The 17,866-nt window shown below is 41.9% G+C and overlaps 1 protein-coding gene across 40 annotated transcripts in view; it reads left to right on the top strand.

Annotated features, from left to right (window-relative positions):
- The window catches only part of rims2a (regulating synaptic membrane exocytosis 2a), a 162,285-nt gene that overhangs the window by 41,482 nt on the left and 102,937 nt on the right, over window positions 1-17,866 (top strand). For 35 of the 40 annotated variants that reach the window (XM_088083908.1, XM_088083909.1, XM_088083912.1 and 32 more), the window contains one exon: window positions 6,905-7,188. In XM_088083908.1, coding sequence (XP_087940034.1) covers window positions 6,905-7,188 — 284 coding nt within the window. Of the gene's footprint in view, window positions 1-6,904; window positions 7,189-12,311; window positions 12,904-17,866 lie in introns of those variants that run through there. The other 5 variants (XM_088083939.1, XM_088083938.1, XM_088083942.1 and 2 more) reach the window with 3 other exon arrangements.

Genomic DNA, 17,866 nt, shown 5'->3' with positions numbered 1-17,866 from the left:
GAGACATTTCTATGGTAAACCGCTGTATTTCTACAGCATTTTCCCTCCTCTTTCTCATGTCTCTGAACTTCAAACAAGGAACATAAATATTCATCATGTCTATTATTATTACTGGCGCACACTAAAATTAGAAGCTCATTAAAATGTAATTCACCACGTGCAGTCAGTGTTGGAGCATGTGAATGTAGGCGCTCCCATTTCATTCTCATTGGCGGCCAAATGAATCACACCAAAACGCCTTTAAACTTTTTAATCTGGAGAACTGCCCCCAAAGTCAACAGGAAAAACAACTTAAACAAAAAAAAAAAAAAGAAAAGATAATTTATTTATTGGATTTAATTGTACAGTATGCATCCATAATGTCACATAACTTTACAGGAAAAAATCTAGACAGGACCATGCCATTTATATGATGTTATCCTGCTCCTAAAAATAAGAAGTAAGATATATGGGCATAATAATCATTGGCCTACATACTGTATGCATTCTAATGTCAGAGCAACCTGTCACACTGGTGGAGCCCCTAGCTGTGGCAATAATTTGCTCTGGAGTGCATTAAATAGTTTTCTTACCTATGCTCTTAAGCTGGACTCAGTCCAGACTGGGATGGTCTGAGGAACACTCCACTCCCCGAACAATGCGTCTTTAATGAGTGGATCAGTTCAGGTGGAAGGAGAGGAACACCAAAGCAATATGATACCTATGACAGTTCATTTACTGCCACATCAATACTGTAGCATGTGCCATTTCGAATCTTTGCCTCAGTTCTTTTTGAAGATTATTTGTTCCTGCTGTGTCTGCCTTTATTAGTTAGTTGACAGGAAACTGAGAGAGACAGTTCAATGAGGTGCCGTTTCCAGATGCAATCAAAACAGGGTGTTCATACTAACACTGTATGCATTTTAGACAACTGGCCGGCAAGGATGCTCAGGTAATTTCTTTTAACTCTCTGATGAAACAAATTTGGGAGCAATGGCAATCACTAGGACCCTATAAGACTCTCTAAATTTTAAACAGCCTCCTGTGAAATCAAGAGAATTATCTTAGCAATCTTATTACATATACTGCTATGAATGAATGAATGAAAAATGAATGACAGCAAAAATGTCATTGATTTGATTTTACATTGGAGCTGGCTTTCTATCAGAGCACACTGTGTTATGCCTGCAAGGATACTGCTGATTCACTCTGGACCCTCTGTTAAGTAATGCTGTAGTGCAGTTTAATGGCCACAAGAGAGAGCTCAGTGCTCTCTGTCTTACTGCAAATCTATCTGTTTGTGTGTATGTGTGTGTGTTTGTCTGTATGTATGACTCCCCCACGAAAATTTTGAATGGAGCATGCAAAAAGGGAACATGCAAAGTACACTGCTGAAGGGTACATATTATTTTCTATATAGTTATGTGTAGCATATATATTATATAGGGTAGATCTAGTCACCTGAAAAGAAGATTTTTTTCAAAATCTAAACCAAAACATCTTTATGAGACAAGCTATCATATCATTGTGAAATAGATCAATATTTACCGTCAAAGATAGCCTGTCTGTCAGTGGCATCATTGGCTGGTGGTTTTTTTTTTTTGTTTTTTTTTGCCATTCTCACTCTTCTAAGCAGACACACATTGTGTGGAAGATTATATTTGCTGGTATCACTGAAAACACCCTCATTCTGAAGAGAAAGTATTAGAAAGGAAATTATTTATTGATCCCATGGCACTGGGTGTTTTTTTCCCTTAATTCAGTGCCTCAGTAAACAGCCTACAGCGCATTTAATAGAGTATATATCTTCCTGGTGTTTGTGACGTGTGGTAGTGCAAGGTTTTTAGCTTTCTATTTTTAGCTGCAGGTTCAATGACTATGAAATGTGCAAACACAGGGAGAAAGGGCCCTGCCCATGGGCCGCAGCCCCCAACCCCCTTCCTGCACTCAGCCGTGAAGAGTTAAGCCGAAGGGAAGTGTGTGTGCGTATCTGGAGAGTCTTGGGCAGAATGGATGCAGTGAAAGTGAACATACCTCTGGCTGTTACAGCTACTTGACCAGCGTGTGTGTGCCATTGTGCATATATGCATCTGTTGTGGAGTCTTTTTGTGGTCTATTAGGGAATGAGGGGTATTGCAGTTCCCTGTCAGTGTGGACTGAGCTCACACTGTCTTTGGCCTGCTTCCCTAGATGGACTGCTAGCAGCCTCATGCTGTGTGATGTCTCTGCCAGTGTGAATAAAGACAGAAAAAAATGTGTTATGAATGAAACAACATGTTTCTGTTACTGCCACATATCTGGTGAGGTTTTTCTTTGATTATGGTTATTAATAAGGTCTGAGACATTGGAGAATTTTTTAGACATTTAGAATAGCATGACGGTGGTGCCCTGGTAGCTCACAAGGTGGTGTGGTGGCCCATGTACTAGAGTCACTGCAGTGACCATGGTTCGGTTCTGCGGCTCTTTGCTGCATGTTGTCCGGTTTCTCTCTCCTCCCTTTACTGTCTGTCTTCAGCTGTTCTAACAAATACAGATAAAAAAGCCTAAAACCTAATCTTAGTAAAATGAATAGCACAATGCTAAAGACCGTTTCAACCTAAATGTTGAATTAATTTTGCATCCTTAGCTTAGGCTGCTTTTCCTACTATGAAAAAGCCTTATCTCTCATTTTCCACATGCTTCTCTATCAGTTTATAAAACCCTTTAACCTCTTGGGCCCTTGTAGCTCTTTCATATCCCTTTGGATTATCTTAAAATGCACTGTCATCAAGCTCAAAACCAGGCTGTTTTTTATTTTGCAGTTCGTGTAATGTTTTGGACATATGAGGATTCAGCCCATTAGTGACATTTCCCTTACTTTTTCTCTTCCTGCCTAATACACTATATAAACATCCATTTTCATTCTGACTCTGTTCCAAAAGTGCAAATCAAATCCAAGTATTGATGTCTGAGGCTCAGCGTGCTCAACATTTACTGGACCTGTGCACTTTTTTTTTCTTTTGAATACTAATATGCTATTAGATACTCACTGATGAGATAAAGGAGCTTGACATGTGCAGTCCAAGGACTTAGAATGTGGTTAATTATTATTGGCAGACCAGAGAGGTGCAGGCAACTAACTCTATGTTAATTGCAGTTTGGAGGGGTAAATATGTAGGTCATAGGCTGCAGATTTCTGTGAAGGAACTGGACCGTTTGAGAAGGCAGATTTTAGTAATTGACCACAGGTGATATTTGAAGCTTAAACTCTGCAGTGCATGCTGCGTTTCAACATTTCATTATAAGGATACAGAATGTCTAAAGATAGCATTCATCCAACTGAAAGGGTTCATGCGAAAGTAAAAAATCGGGGGTCATCGATCAGATTGTGGAAACTATTAACAGAATGGATGAGGTTAAGATTGATCATTTAATAATTGCATAATAGGGGAATCTTTTGTGAAATGAAGAATCACTAAGTAGATTTTTTTTTCACATGAGTTGGGAAGTGAATTCAGATTTTAAGTGGGTTCCACACCCCACCACTTTCTGTATAACACTTTGGCATGCGCCCTGTGCTTTCATTATTTCCATTAGATGTATTAATATATGTGTTTAAGGTCAGTTAGCCTTGCCTTTTTTTTAAAAAAAAATGTTTTAGCAACTCTGTCTGTATGATGTTTCCACTCTTTGCCACATTGTTGAATGCAGCTTTGATATAAGGACTTTGCTACCAGGCATTCTTGTCTAATTGTGTTGTAACTGCTACACTATGGATAGAAAATATGGCAATCTAAACCACTTTTCAAATCGGTCCATCTTGGATGACTATATTAATAACCTGTATGATCTGATAGGATGTTAGCTATGACTTTCTCTGCCTGAGATGGGGTACATGCAACCCCTGGGGCCTGTGTTATCTCAAAAAATGTGTCAATAGACCCCTAGTGTAAACTACTGGAGGTGCTGAATCCCCCTAGCAGAACCTGCTGTACCTGAAACACAAATCCAACAGAAGGCAAGTAGTGTCTGTTTCTTATTGCCCTCCCCATGTGATAATTTTAATCTGAGATAAACTCCTCAGACTTATTTTCATTTAATAGGTATAATGTCAAGTAAAATACAGATTGTGTGCAAGCTCAAACATGTACTGTAATTATGTACATGTATGTGACTTCCAGGTGCAGGAAGTGGGGTGTGGCTGATTAGCAGAAAACCTGGCCATGGTGGCTCCCGGGTCTTAGCCGATGACTCATGGTTCACTGCAGAGCTCTCACCATGACCCTAGTTAAAGAGGCAGTCATGGCCTCACTGGCTGCACTCCTCTGGGACACATAAAGCACAATTTGTAGCCTCCCTGTTTCCATTGTGTGTCAGCACAGTTATAGCCCATCTGTAACATTGATAGCTGGCCATAAATGCCTCATGTGTCAATATCACATAGGCCTTTCACATGCTGCCTGCAGAGTGACTGTTAAGCTTGTTTGCACTAAATTTGAAATTTTGAATCATTATTGCTAGTTAGCTTTAAGATGGGAACGACAGTCACATGTGACAGTACGAAGTAAGGCAGGCTTCTGTTTATGTGTCTCGGTTATTTTTTTTCTGTTTCCATGCTCAAATGCAGAGAAAGCACAGAAGTCACTATCCTGCTTGTTTCAATGATGTTGCATGTTTGAAAACGAAATCCTGGACATTCCAACAGTTCTGATCCATGACAGAACTGGTTAAGGCAACCTTTTCTCTTGGTGTTGCCTGTCTATTGTTTTTTTCCAAAGCATGCCATATCTACTGATAGGTGCCAGGTCAGAGTCAATCTGTGTTACCTTGCAAACCTCAGTTTCTTTTGTCCTGCCTACTTATTTCTTCTGTATTATAGTAATGGCAGTGTGACTATATAATATATAATAACAGCCTAACCTGACACAAAATGGCTGTGGCTGAAAGCCTTTAATCATAGTTTGCTGGGTGCTTCACCTGTAAATATTTGCACATTCGGACCAAATGCCAATTTTATCTTCTTTTTACACACACCTATAACCTCAACAGATATTGAAATCACCACTAATGACTACTAAAAACACTGTACTTGATGCTGCTATCTCATGCCTTCAGTCTAAGGAGGACGTAGACAGCTGCCAGCTGGGAGCTTCACAAGGATGGTGTAATGGTGTGGTAGTTCATGAAATCCCTCCCAGATTTTGTACAAGCGCCCTGCCCTGCCCAACAAGCAAGCTAGTTCAGTGACAACGATATGATCTTCTACTGACTTTACACCCATGAACACTTACATGTTTGATGACTCAGCCAGCCATAAGAGGCTGGGGACTGAATCTAGAGCAGTGTAATTGGACGACTGCTTTTTCTTTTACACAACCCAGACAACCCATACAACTTCTTATTTTTATCCATGTGATAGTGCAAAAAGTTAACATGGCGGAGTACAGGTTGCCAGCCCCTGTGTTCATTTGTTGGGTTTCTTCCACAGCAGTTACTAGTGTACTCTGTATCACCCTGTTCTTCAGGTCCAGCCAGTCACTGAGATAAGCAGTGGTTTAGGCTATGGCTACAAACCCCAGCCATTGAACAGCTTCAGTCTGTAACTGTTCAGACCGGCACAGTTAAAGGGAGTTCAGTTAATCTAGAAATAACATATCAGTCAATTTTTATTTGATTCAAGGCTTACTGAAAAAAAGCAAGCCACAGACCAACTGATGGTGGGTGAGGCAGCATTCAGAGCTCGCTCACACTAATAACAGTAATGCACTGACTCAGCACTGGGACTGTAAAGGCAGGGAGTGTGATGGGGGTGGGGGGCTGCAGTAGCTCTTGGCCGCCCTACTGGCCGTCTGGCTTGTCAATCACTTGGCAAGCTCGTAGTTCTCTCAGACGCACTTAGATATCAACTTTAAGTTGCTCAGTGTTAACGAGACAGGTGTGGTCACCTGGAGCAGGCCTGAGTGAGATTCAGGTTTCACCGTATCAGATATCTCCTGATACAGTTTATACAAATAAAACCATATATGTTGAGACTTGATGCCGAGTTTTAAGCATGTGTGTCTGTGTGTGTGGGTCTGTCTGTCTGACTGTCTATGTACATGTTCGTGTGGGTGTGTATGTAATTGTCTGTGTAAATGCATGTGTAGTGATCAGGGCTCCTGTCCGTTTCTAGATTTATGAGGTTAATGTTGTGAGCTGGTTGCTGGGACAGCAGTATAGAGCAGATAAAGGCATGGCATCACAGAGCAGTAAAAATCTCCATCTCTCCAGTCCTAGTAACAGAAGGAAAAAGTTTTCTTTTTCATTTATCTCGCCAAAGTGCACTAATTGCAATTGCATTCTCAACTTACTGTACCCCCCCATTACGTAAGACTATGCAATCAGTAGTCATGTTGCCTCTGAATTGTTGCAGTTTGCTATCCAGTAACAAATGCTAATATACATCATAGAGAATAAAAAATATTATCTCATTTTCAGCATACATACCTGAGGACATTTGATCTGTACAAAGATGCACAGGGAATTATTTGGACTCACAGACAGAAACTGCATAATAATAACAATAAACTGAACCCATTTTAACTTGCAATTATATCAAAGGCTGCTGCATGTGTAAAAATATTTCATCATTCACCTCATCAATGTGAATTGTCAATACTGTTTATGAATAATGTCACTGTGGGGTGAAAACTCCAAGATTCTTTTAGAGTTGGTTTTTTTTTTTTTTTCAAAATCTGACTATTTTTACCTAATTTCCTGAAAGATAACATTTTGGATGTAAAGAGCTTTTCACCCGAGAACAGCGACATGCCTAAACGTTAAGTTACAGCTTTACATAACAAAAATCCAAATCACTCCATTACAGCTCATTTTAGGTTCTATAAGACAACCATTCCCTGCCAGTCACCATGCCAAAATATTAACAGCCCCCTTTTCTTCCCTGCAGGTTATGTGGGTATGCAACTTGTGCCGAAAACAACAAGAAATCCTCACCAAATCGGGGGCGTGGTTCTACGGCTCGGGGCCTGGTCAGGTGCGGGGCGTGTTTGAGGGCGGGCCACAGGGGAAGAAGGCCAAACTGCAGGACCCGTCTCTGTACCCCTACCAGGGAGCCTCAGGGGACTTGACACCAGCGTCAGACAGAAGCAGACCTCACGGCGGGCTCCTGCCCAGACAGGCGTCCCTTGACAACGGATCGGGGCTGAGGTACTCAGACGCACCCATAGACAGGTCAGTTCCATATACCAAAAGGGTATCCACCCACTATATGAGTCACACAGAGTAGTTTTTATTATTGTGTAAAATCAGGTAGATTGTTGAACTTGATAATATGATGTCACTTCATGAAGGTGCGTATATGTACCTACACCAGAGCACTTTTAGCATTAGCACTGAGATATGTGTTTTATGTAAAAAATATTGCAGAACAATTATTCAAGCCTAGCACAAGAGATATGTCTCCTAGCGAGCCAGTCAAGGCCCCATATAAAACGGCTCGTACATGGAGCCCATGAGGCCTGTAAAGGAGACGGAGACACAGATACTGTATCTGGCACTAACTCAGCAATTCTACAACAGTCATCCACCCACTCACTCTCTCTCTCTTCTTCTCACACACAGACACTCACATACAGCACATATCAACACAGATGGTTTGCGCCACGCTCAGCTAGGACTGGATGGCAAGGGGTGTTTGCTAGATTGTAAACTGTTGCTACTTTTAAGAGAAACTGCATTTTTAAAAACTTAATGTTTTGTCATCGGTAATGTCGGTAAGCCAAGTCAGGCACTGGCAGAAATTAAGCATTATTAAAATGCTTGTGAAAGGACAGCATGAGCAGGCTGAATTCCAATGCAGAACATTGTGTTTCATTTTTCACATGCACTAAAGGCCCCCTCTGAGTAGCACACTCGCAGATGCTGACAACACGGACATGCTGTGTGTGTGAATCTTATATCCGGTTGCTTATTTCTTGATACTGGTGTCAAATAAGGTAGTTACTTTGATGTCCACATGGGGGCTCCTTCCTCTTTGTTCTTACAGAGGAAAGAAAAGAAGCTCATAGCTACTTTCATTTCCAACATTTGTTTAGTGCAACCTTAGACTATAATTAAACTTGACAAGACTTGTATAATGACATACATAAGTTGGTAAGATGAATTAAAAGTGCTGTATGTAACTCATGAGAAAGAGTTGATTGTTTATTCTCATGCCTAGGTCATCAAATACCAACACTTTGGGTTGGATGTTTGGTCCAGCTACCAAATCAATGTGTATTTGACGACCTGGGAATGAGACTCAAAAATCAACTGTTTTTCTCTGGACTAATGTACAGAACACTTTAGGTTTCCCCTCGAGAATGTCTAAAATTGTAGTGAGTTTTTGACAACAAACCTGTGATCTGTAAAGTGAAATGATTACAGACACAGTGGCAGCGAGGAAACTCGACTTCTCTCTTTGAGTAAGCCCTGTATCTTCTACATGCAGATGCATGTTTATAGGAGGAGGTGCGGAAGACAAAAAGGTGAATTTGACTCTGTCCCAATCCAGCCAATGTCCCTGGTCCTATTCTTTGTCGCCCTTGTAAACGCACACCTGGTGGGCCATATCCCCCACTTGTTTAGCACTGGGACAAACCAGCATGCACCAGCCTGTGCCTGCAGTATGTTTGGAGACACAACTCATTAGTTGTGTGTCCTCTCTCTGCCATTGCAACCTTGTATTTACTTCTTAATACCCTCAGAACCTGCAGAAATAGGAGAGCTCCTAGGGAAAAAGTGTGCTTGGTTTAAATGCCTGATATTTTGCTCTAAATGGATGTTTTGATGGATATATCCAACATACCTGCCCATTAGCCAGCAGTGAGTGTTGGAGATAAGTGTACATACTTTCAGTGCTTTCACAGTGTAATGAGGCTGCTGTGCAGCTGTGACACATACTCAGAAGCATTGTTATAACTCCGAAAAACGCTTCCTCCCCGTCTTGGTGAAATTGTGCTCTTGTGCTATCCTCGTTGTCCTCATCCATTATGTTTCTATATTATGAATACACGCTGCACAATAACACAATAAAGAGCAGAACATCATCTGTAACTGTAAATTGTAATCAAAGCTGCACTGCTATAAACCTTTAAGAGTGATGCAGGATAACAATATTTTGTGTCTCAGTGCAACCGGAGTATATTATCCGTCTTCTCCTCAAATGGCTGGCTGCTTTAAGGTGGTTTTAATGGATGATCAGACTGACTATAGATCAGACTATAGATCAGACTGCTCCGAGCATTCAGTCATCCAGTCACTTTCTGTTCTAGTCCAGGCTCTTGCCACTGTATATTAATTGATTGCATGGCTAGAGAGGTGGAGATGGTACCAGGGAGCGATTCTCGCTTTGGCATTGCCTACATACGCAGTGACACAACAGGAAACTGGCTGTCTGAAAATTCACGGGATAATGCTGATGATGGATAACAGAGAGTCCATAAATAGAACTCCCACTGCATAAGCACCAAAACCCACTTTCATTAATCTTAAAGAATGTTTAAATTAACTCCAGGATCTGTTCTGCTAAGGAAAGGAGGGGAAAAAGCTGACAGTCTATTTATAAGGAGAAATAACTTGGGAAGGCTTCTAATTTATCTTGGTCTCAGAGGTGTCATTTGAATGAACACACAGATACGCTGGGACAGCTGCAGTGTTGGGTGAGGCTGATGAAACAACAATGATTACACTGGGATAGGGACATACTCACTGGTGGAATTTCTTCCGATTCTGCATTTTTTTCAACACATTCAGCTGAGCTGCAGAGCTTTTCAGCTTGACAGAAATTTCAGAAAAGGGAGAGGAACACATTCGGCCTGGACTGGCCCTTTAACATCAATCCCAACCCAGTCCAGCTTTGTACAGATCAATTCATCATTGCTTCGTCTAACCAAGTCTGTCTCAATTTAGCTCTATGTGTACCTAAAGAAGCCCCATCTTATGTATATTTCATCAGCCAGTAATACAAAACTACCTTACCAGCCTTAAAGTAGTAATTTCACCAAATAATTCAAGTTGACATGGAGTTAAGTGTTTTCTAGTTGTCATAGTTTTGGTCGTCATTGCTGTCATTTAATATGAAATTTACTGACAAATTATAATGATGATGCTGTGACACCAAAACCTTTTCAACTGAGTTTAGTGTTCGAGCAACATGAGCGGTCAGACACTGAGAAAGATTAGTAGACCCAAAGAAACATACCTGAAATCCCCATTATACTTATACATTGTAAGACTGCATGTGTGGACAACTACAAGTTGTGTTAAGTGGTATAGGTCATAGTTTAACTAGCAAATAAATGTTAATAATTGAATGGATGTTTATGGCAGAAAATGGGGTAATGCCATTAATATTCAACTGTAAACAAATAAATCAGTGTTTTTTTATACTAAAATTAATCTGTGAATTAACCAATTGGTGTTTTTCACAGACATTCTACTGTGGGAAAGTACAGGTGTAAATACTTCCAGTAATGATGACTAAATTCTATTTAGCTGCCTCAGTTGCTGGCTCCGTGTCCCACTGGTTAACCAGGGCACTCGAGTGGATCACAGCCATCATTAATGTTGTATCGAGACCTGTGCTTTTCATAATATGACAAGTCTGCTGTGAAAAAAGAAGCTCATTCATTGTTAAAAACATGTAACTGATAAGGTGGCAAAACCTAATAAAAGACCTAGATTGTAAAAATCAAGGGTTTACTTTAAATTTATGTTGCCTTTTCATGTGTTGCGAAGAGTTTTCTGTTAACTGTGAAAAATGGTCTAAATAGATGCAATGTGTCATGGAAAGCTTTGAAATATTTTTGCTTAAAAATCTGCTCTACTGGGGGCTAATTTTGAATTTTGGCAAGGTAGGGATGTAATTAACCTAGTAAGGGGGCGATATCTTAAATGAGAGGCTGGATAGTAGTATCGATGAACAAAAATATGCTCCCAGTACCAATATCAGTACTTTAAAAGTGATATTAATACTAACAGAGTACTTATTTTGCTACATTTTTTCCTACCTTTTTTGGTAACCATCATGTAAATGGAAGTATACAGTTGCATAAAATGCCACCAGATGTCACAAGCATGTAGTATAGCTATCCTTTGGAATATTTTGGTGGCATCTTGGGCTAAAATGACATCTCCATCAAATACATCATGTTCATCTTCACCACACCAGACTGTATGGGTTAAAGCTTCTGCAGTACCAGACCAATAACATGTCACAGCCAATCGACAAGCGCAAGTGGTGATTGGCTCTGAGCAATACCATACAAATAGTCTTTTTTTCCTGGTTGGTTACAAAAAGGATTGAATGCAGGTATCATTTGACTGTAGAAGTTTTGATACCTGGTTATTTCAGTCAATAACTTCAAGGTATCAAGTATCGATATCCACCATACTGGATAGTAATAGTAACTTCAATAACTAAACAATTTGACTTCAACTTTAACTTTAACGGATGGGTTTCATGGAGTTATGCAACACTATTATAATTATAATATTATAATCCTATCTTTAATCTGCAAGATATATGCAGTTGTCTTACATCCTCATTATTATGCTAACTAACTGACTGACAGACTAACTGATGAATAGCTACTTATTTGGAGTGTTTATACTTTACCTCAGGACTAGATATTAAAGGTCTAACCCACAGACAAACAGGTCATCATCCTGCTCAGGAAATTGTTATTTGTTGCAAGAAGCAGAACTCATTTATGGAAAGCCTTCAGAGAGGCTCATCAAACTATAACTCCATGTAGTACCATATAGAATTTTCTATTGTCCTGTAAAAATATTTTATAACAAATGCTTTGTATGAGCAGCTTTAAGGAGCTCCTTTAACTTCGTAGCATTTTTTTCGTTACTATTACATGCTGAACAACTGACTGAATAAAATAAAAATAAGTAACCCCCGCGGGAAACCCCCTTTTATGCGTGCCCTTTCCTCACACGCAGACACTCCCTTTTAGAGGTATTAGGGCTGTCATCTGTTATTAGTGATGAGGAGCTGATGCTCTGAAGCCAGATAAGGAATATAAGGGGGAAAAAACCTGACGACAGCATCGCCTCTCTCCCCTGTATTGTACTGTGCTCTATCTGCTGCTGTGCGCGTCCCAAACAGTGCATGAGACAGGATGGAGAGATATGGCAAAGAGTGCGCACAATTGCATATCAGCGCGGTGGTGTGTGTGTGTGTGTGTGTGTGTGTGTGTGTGTGTGTGTGTGTGTGTGTGTTTGTGTCTGCGTGCGTGCGTGCGTGCGTGCGTCTGTTAGCGCGAGTGTGTGCTCTTCATAGGCGACGGGAAATTTGAGTTGAATGTGAGGCAGCAGCTGATGCGCCGGTAAGGGATGCTGCTGCTGCTGCTGCTGCTGCTGGCTGCCGTATAGGATGCTTCTCCGCTTCTTCTCTCCTTCGGGCGCTCCTTCGCCTCTTCTTGCACACCGAGAAGCGATTTTTGCTACAGCGAGAAGAAGAAAAGGCTCGTTACCGGCACCGGCACTACCTTATTTTTCTCGCTTCAAGTCCGAAGCATTATGACCGAAGGATCCCGCCCGGAATGCGTCTCGTTTAAGGACACTTTTTACCAGGAGCGGCAGGAGAAATATGGAACTTGATTGTCGTCTTTTCTGCGTTTAATGCGCCCCCGGGAGATAATAATAACAAAATACTGAGGAGGTATATGTGTGGAGGGGGGCGTCCGGAGAGAGCGCAGGCTTTGGGATGTATTGTTGCTGAGAGGAAAAGGGGTGATCATTTACTGAGGATAAAAGAAAACGGAGGGGGAAAATGCAGTTTGAGACATTGCGTCAGTTCTGTAGCTCGGTTTTATCACATTTCAACGGGGCTTTCTCGGCGCCTCAGAACATCTTGCAGACGGAGCTGTTCGAGCAGGCGTTGAGCAACATCGGGTGAGTGATTCCTTTGTAAAGAAATGCCCTGATTTATGAGGAAGGGCTTCCCCGTTGGTATGTCAAACGAGTATGGGGGGGGGGTTATCGATCGGCAGCCAGCCTGCGTAATAACAACCTACAGTAAAGTACTGTTGCTGCTGCAGATATTTCCTGGCTGGATGATGGGGCCGATCAGTGATGCTGCCGCGGTTTGCTGTGTGCGCGTGCGTGCGCGCACATGTTCGGGGGGTGGGGTGGGGGGGGGGGGCTAAAATGAACCGTTTAGGTAGACTGTGTCCATGCCGAGGTGTGACTGTGCTCTGCGCGTAGCAGTGTATGTATGTGTGCGCGTGCGCTTGTGCCCCAGCGCACCGCTGCTGCAGCATGTGTGCCTCTGCCTTTGCTGCTGCTGTGCCTGAGAGGAGAACATGAGGGGGTGAAGAGGGTAAATGTACATTTTCAACAGAGTCCAGAGCTGAAAATGAGTAGAAACACCACCCCGAACACACCAACACACACAGTCACACACCTACACCATCACAGCTACCTACACACTCTAACACAGGCCATTATGGTTTTGGAGCAAGGGAATGTTTACCTAACATGACAAATATGAAGTGTTTTATACATTAGTGACAAACAGTAAAAATCAGTTACCGGCATGCATTTTAAATATATTACCACACAATTATTATGACATGTTTTACTTAGCCTTTTCATTATCTGAAAAATGTAGCATTTTACCACCTATTAGCTGTAGTGTTACTGCAACACACAGGCTTACTGTATTTATACATTTGCAGGAAGCTAAATGTGTTGAGAGAGGGAGAGAGAGAGAGAGAGGTTGGATCTCACTTAGATGCATTGGAGCATATTATGATTAGTCTGCTAAATGCTCCGTTCCCCCACGGAGAGGCCCCTGGTCATCTGGCCAGGCATGGCTGTTAGATACTTTCTGCAGACTGCAGAAGGGCTTCAAACTTGCAAACAGACTCACGCTTCTGCAGCAGCAGGGCTGCGAGAACACGCAGGCCTCTTTTATTTCTTGATATAGGCGCAGGCCCCGTATCTCCACACCATGCACTGTCTGTCTCTGGGGACTGCAAGTCTTTCCCTCTTGTCCCCCACCCTACCGTCAGAAATAATTTACAGCATTGCTGGGCTCTCTGCCACCTCACATTACATGGCCAGAACACTCAGCCACTGGAAGGGCTGATCGGGGGCTCTGTGCCTGGAAACTGTGATCCAGCAATCATCACATCTGACTGATTAAATTGAACTTATTTTCCATCACTACCCCTTTTTTTCTTCTCAGCAAATGCCTCTGGTTGAAAGCGTCTCAGAATGTTATGACAACAGGATTGGTTAATTATCATATTGTTGTACCTACTTGGCTGATTGGTATGACTAACTTGTAGAGGGTGTGTCTTTATTTTTAACACTGTTCCAGGTCTGTTAGCAGTATGATATAAAGCAAGTCACTGATAACAACACAACTCTACAAAACAAGAAGTGTGTGTTAGCCAGCTTGGCCATCCATTCGATCAGGACTGTTTGTGTGTGAGTCTGTTTCTCTCTCTCTCTGTTTCTTTCTTGCCCAGGCCAGGCCCACTAATGGGCTGTATGCTTTTAGATCCAGCTTCCATGTATTATGCATGTGTGCGTCAGGAGAGGTCCTAATGGGGTGTGGGGATCTGTTCTTAGAAGGCCTGAATGGTTTTGAATTGAGTGGTCACTACATTTAAACTGCAACCATCCCCCCCCCCCCCTTTAATACACACACATGCACCCACTTTCCACTTAACCCCCCCTCCACAATCCTGTGGCAGCTCTTTGTGCTTGCTTCCCTGAAATGCCTGAGACCAAAGTGTGTCTGTTGTTGGACTGGTGCATGAAGCGAGGGGCCATTATTGAGTTTGTGGTACACATCATATAGTCTTTTCCCAGATGAGCCTTTTGCAAAATGCGTGATGCTATAAGTGGGATATGAATAGCTGCATTTGATTTTCTGTATAGATGCAGTGTATTGAAAGCAGCACTGTGTTTCAAATCCAGCATATTAAATAAAACCCATATTGCTGCTGCCTAATGATTCCAAACAGGCTGCACAATCTTTGGGATGATTTTAGTGAGTCATCCTCATACTCATAGCTGTTTACTTCATCCCAGTCTCACAAATTGTTCTCCTGCAGTGACAGCATATTTGCAGCTGTATACCTCTGCATTCTGTAGTTTATATGTGCGGTACAGCGTGTACTGTCACAGATTGGAGGAAAAATTGAAAGTTCTTCTGAGGTGGATCCCCTACCTCCCTGGCTTTCTACCCACTCCCACACATGCCTTCACTTGTCCCCTCCGATGACAGGGTTGCCATAGTGATAAGGTGTAATGTTGGATCAATAGAAATGATAATGTATCCTCCCTGTCTGTGAATCCTGATGTTAGGAGGTCACCAGGGACTGATCAAAAAGGTGGAAGAGGGCATGTAATGAGAGATGTTATTTCTGGAAAAAAAACAACATAAAAAACATAAGGTGTTAAAAAAAGACAGGAGGGTGGAGCAAGTCACTTTTCATTTGCTATATTGTAAATTTTCCATGTTGAATCCTACTCTGATCTGTTTGGAGACACATTTGTGATTCTCTGGATTTTCTGTCTACCTTGACATGTTAACACATTTTAGGACCGCTCATGTTTATGTCTTCAACACGATGACATGACAGGTATTTTAACATGCTTTCTCTGCACTGCCTCAGAGTCTATAGCTAAATATTTTAAAAATGACAAGTGTGATTTAAACTGAATTTAAACTTGGATTTTGTGAGTTGCAGACTGCAGAGAGAATATGAATACATATACAGCACAGAAAAGATGAAAACTGCTGTAAAGCCAATTCAGTGATGGGACCTGAATTAACTCCTTTAAGGAGGCGTGAGACCTCTTAACCAGGGGCCACATTTGAGTTGCTTTTCAGTATGGCATCTGTAGCAGCTAATTTGTCTGTACCAGCAGATTGAGCCACTTAAGCAGTGTGTGTTTGTAAGTGCAGTGGGCATCCTTTCACTATTTGCTAGCAGAGCAGTATTACATAACAGACTTTGAGCTCGGGCAATCAAACTAACCAGTTTTTTAACAAGCTACTGTGATGTTGAAAGGCAGCTAACCTGCTGGAATAGCAGTACTTTCAATCTCCTTTGTCCTTCTCTGCAAAAAATCATTGACTGAAGTGATTATCAGGAATATTAAAGGGCTGTGCTAACTTCACCTACAGCTATAGGTGATGTTGCACTCATTACTTAGACATTTTGGACCTGTTTGCGCATTTGTTTCCACATTCTTGTGTTTTGGTTCAGATCTCTTTGGTGTGTAAATCAGTCCTGCTTCTAGAAAAAATTAGAATAAAATAAAATAGAAAATAGCATATGGAATTTTATACATCGTTTTATTTAATCATGTAGTTCTACTTAGATCAATGCCTCATTTGCAAGAGGGACCAGAGTAAAGAAAAAAAAAACAGCCAGATAAAATAACAGGACAAATACCAGATAAACAAATGTGCATATTACACAAAGATCATAGCTGGACGCATTACAAGTATCAGTGACAATCACAGACATCACAAAAAAGATTCAAAGTTTTCACTTACATTGTCTTGTGTTTCTTTAAAACATGCCATAAAATAAATACAAACATGCAATATTTACAGTGACACACTGACATGGCTATATTGGCTCTAACTTCATTAAACACATACATCCAGCCTGTCAGGCATGTAGCATTCAAGGCACACACTTTCCGCTCTGATTTTTTTACTCTTGCAGCCTCTTGTCAACCTGTATTGTATTGGTAGCAGGTAGAAAGCGTTGTGGGTGTGAGGTGAGTAGCGCTCAGAGTAGAGACAAAGCAAGAAAAGAAAACGGACAGAGGACGACAGAAAGTACCAGGAGGAGACAGGAACACCCAGGCATCAGTCACCATGGTGACAGAGCTGTAGACGAGGCAGACATAGCAGGCTGCAGCTTGTGGGACTCCGAACCCCTAGAGCCCCAGATTCATGTTGATGTGACAGAACTGGGGGAAAGGAGAGGAGGAAAATAAGAGGAAAGGGGGTGGGAGGAAGATGGGAGGAGAGGAGGAGGAGACAGGCTGCAGACCTAGAAACAACAAAAGACAAGGACATGGATCCACAGCAGTCCCTCCCTTGACTCTGCACAGTCCTGGACACTTGTGTTGATTTAGAGATGCATCCTCCATGATATATCATTGGTCATATCGTAGTATATTTAACAATTCCACTTCTTTATCCAGTGTAAGTTTACAGACTGTATATTTTGTTTTTCAGCAACACCCTGCTTCACATTCCCACAGTTGCACATAAACGCCTTGCAAATGCAAAATCAAGCTGACCAAGCTCCTCCACTGGAGCTAAATGCCTCACTGAATGCAAGTCCTACCCACAGTTTCCCAGCCAGCCTTTAGGCTACCATCCGCTCTTTTTGTCATCTCTGTGAGTACTATAAAGTAGCACTTGAGGGTTTAGGTGTGGGAGTCAGACTGAGACTCAAACTGTATCCTCAGTAGTTCTTATACAACCTCCAACACCCCCCCCCCACCACCACCACCATCCCGTCACACCTCGCCCACGCTCAGCCCACCCTCAGCCCCATAGTGTTGTACCCGGGTGTTGGCGGCACTCAGCAGCTGTAATTAAGCTGGCCCTTTATTGGTTTTGTCCTCGCCAAGGGAGATGTGTGCAGGAAGAAGGGAGGCCCTAGTTTATTGCCTGGGCGTCTAAGAGAGGGGTTATTATGATTGCACGCTGGAGAGAGAAAGAAAAAAAGTGGATAGAGAGAGAGAGAGAGAGAGAGAGAGAAAGAAATTAAGTGGAGAGAGTTGGAATGATAGAAGTGCAGAGGAGAAGGGGATGAATAGTGCGAGAGAGACAGCGGTAGAGGCTGAATCGATATGCTCGACTCCTCTC

The sequence above is a fragment of the Plectropomus leopardus genome, chromosome 11 (assembly GCF_026936395.1).
Source record: "Plectropomus leopardus strain MGB_pleo_1.0 chromosome 11, ASM2693639v1, whole genome shotgun sequence".
In the NCBI taxonomy this organism is placed as follows: Eukaryota; Metazoa; Chordata; class Actinopteri; order Perciformes; family Serranidae; genus Plectropomus; species Plectropomus leopardus.
The sequence above is the reverse complement of the archived record's forward strand: the minus strand, read 5'-3'. Positions and strand labels throughout refer to the sequence as shown.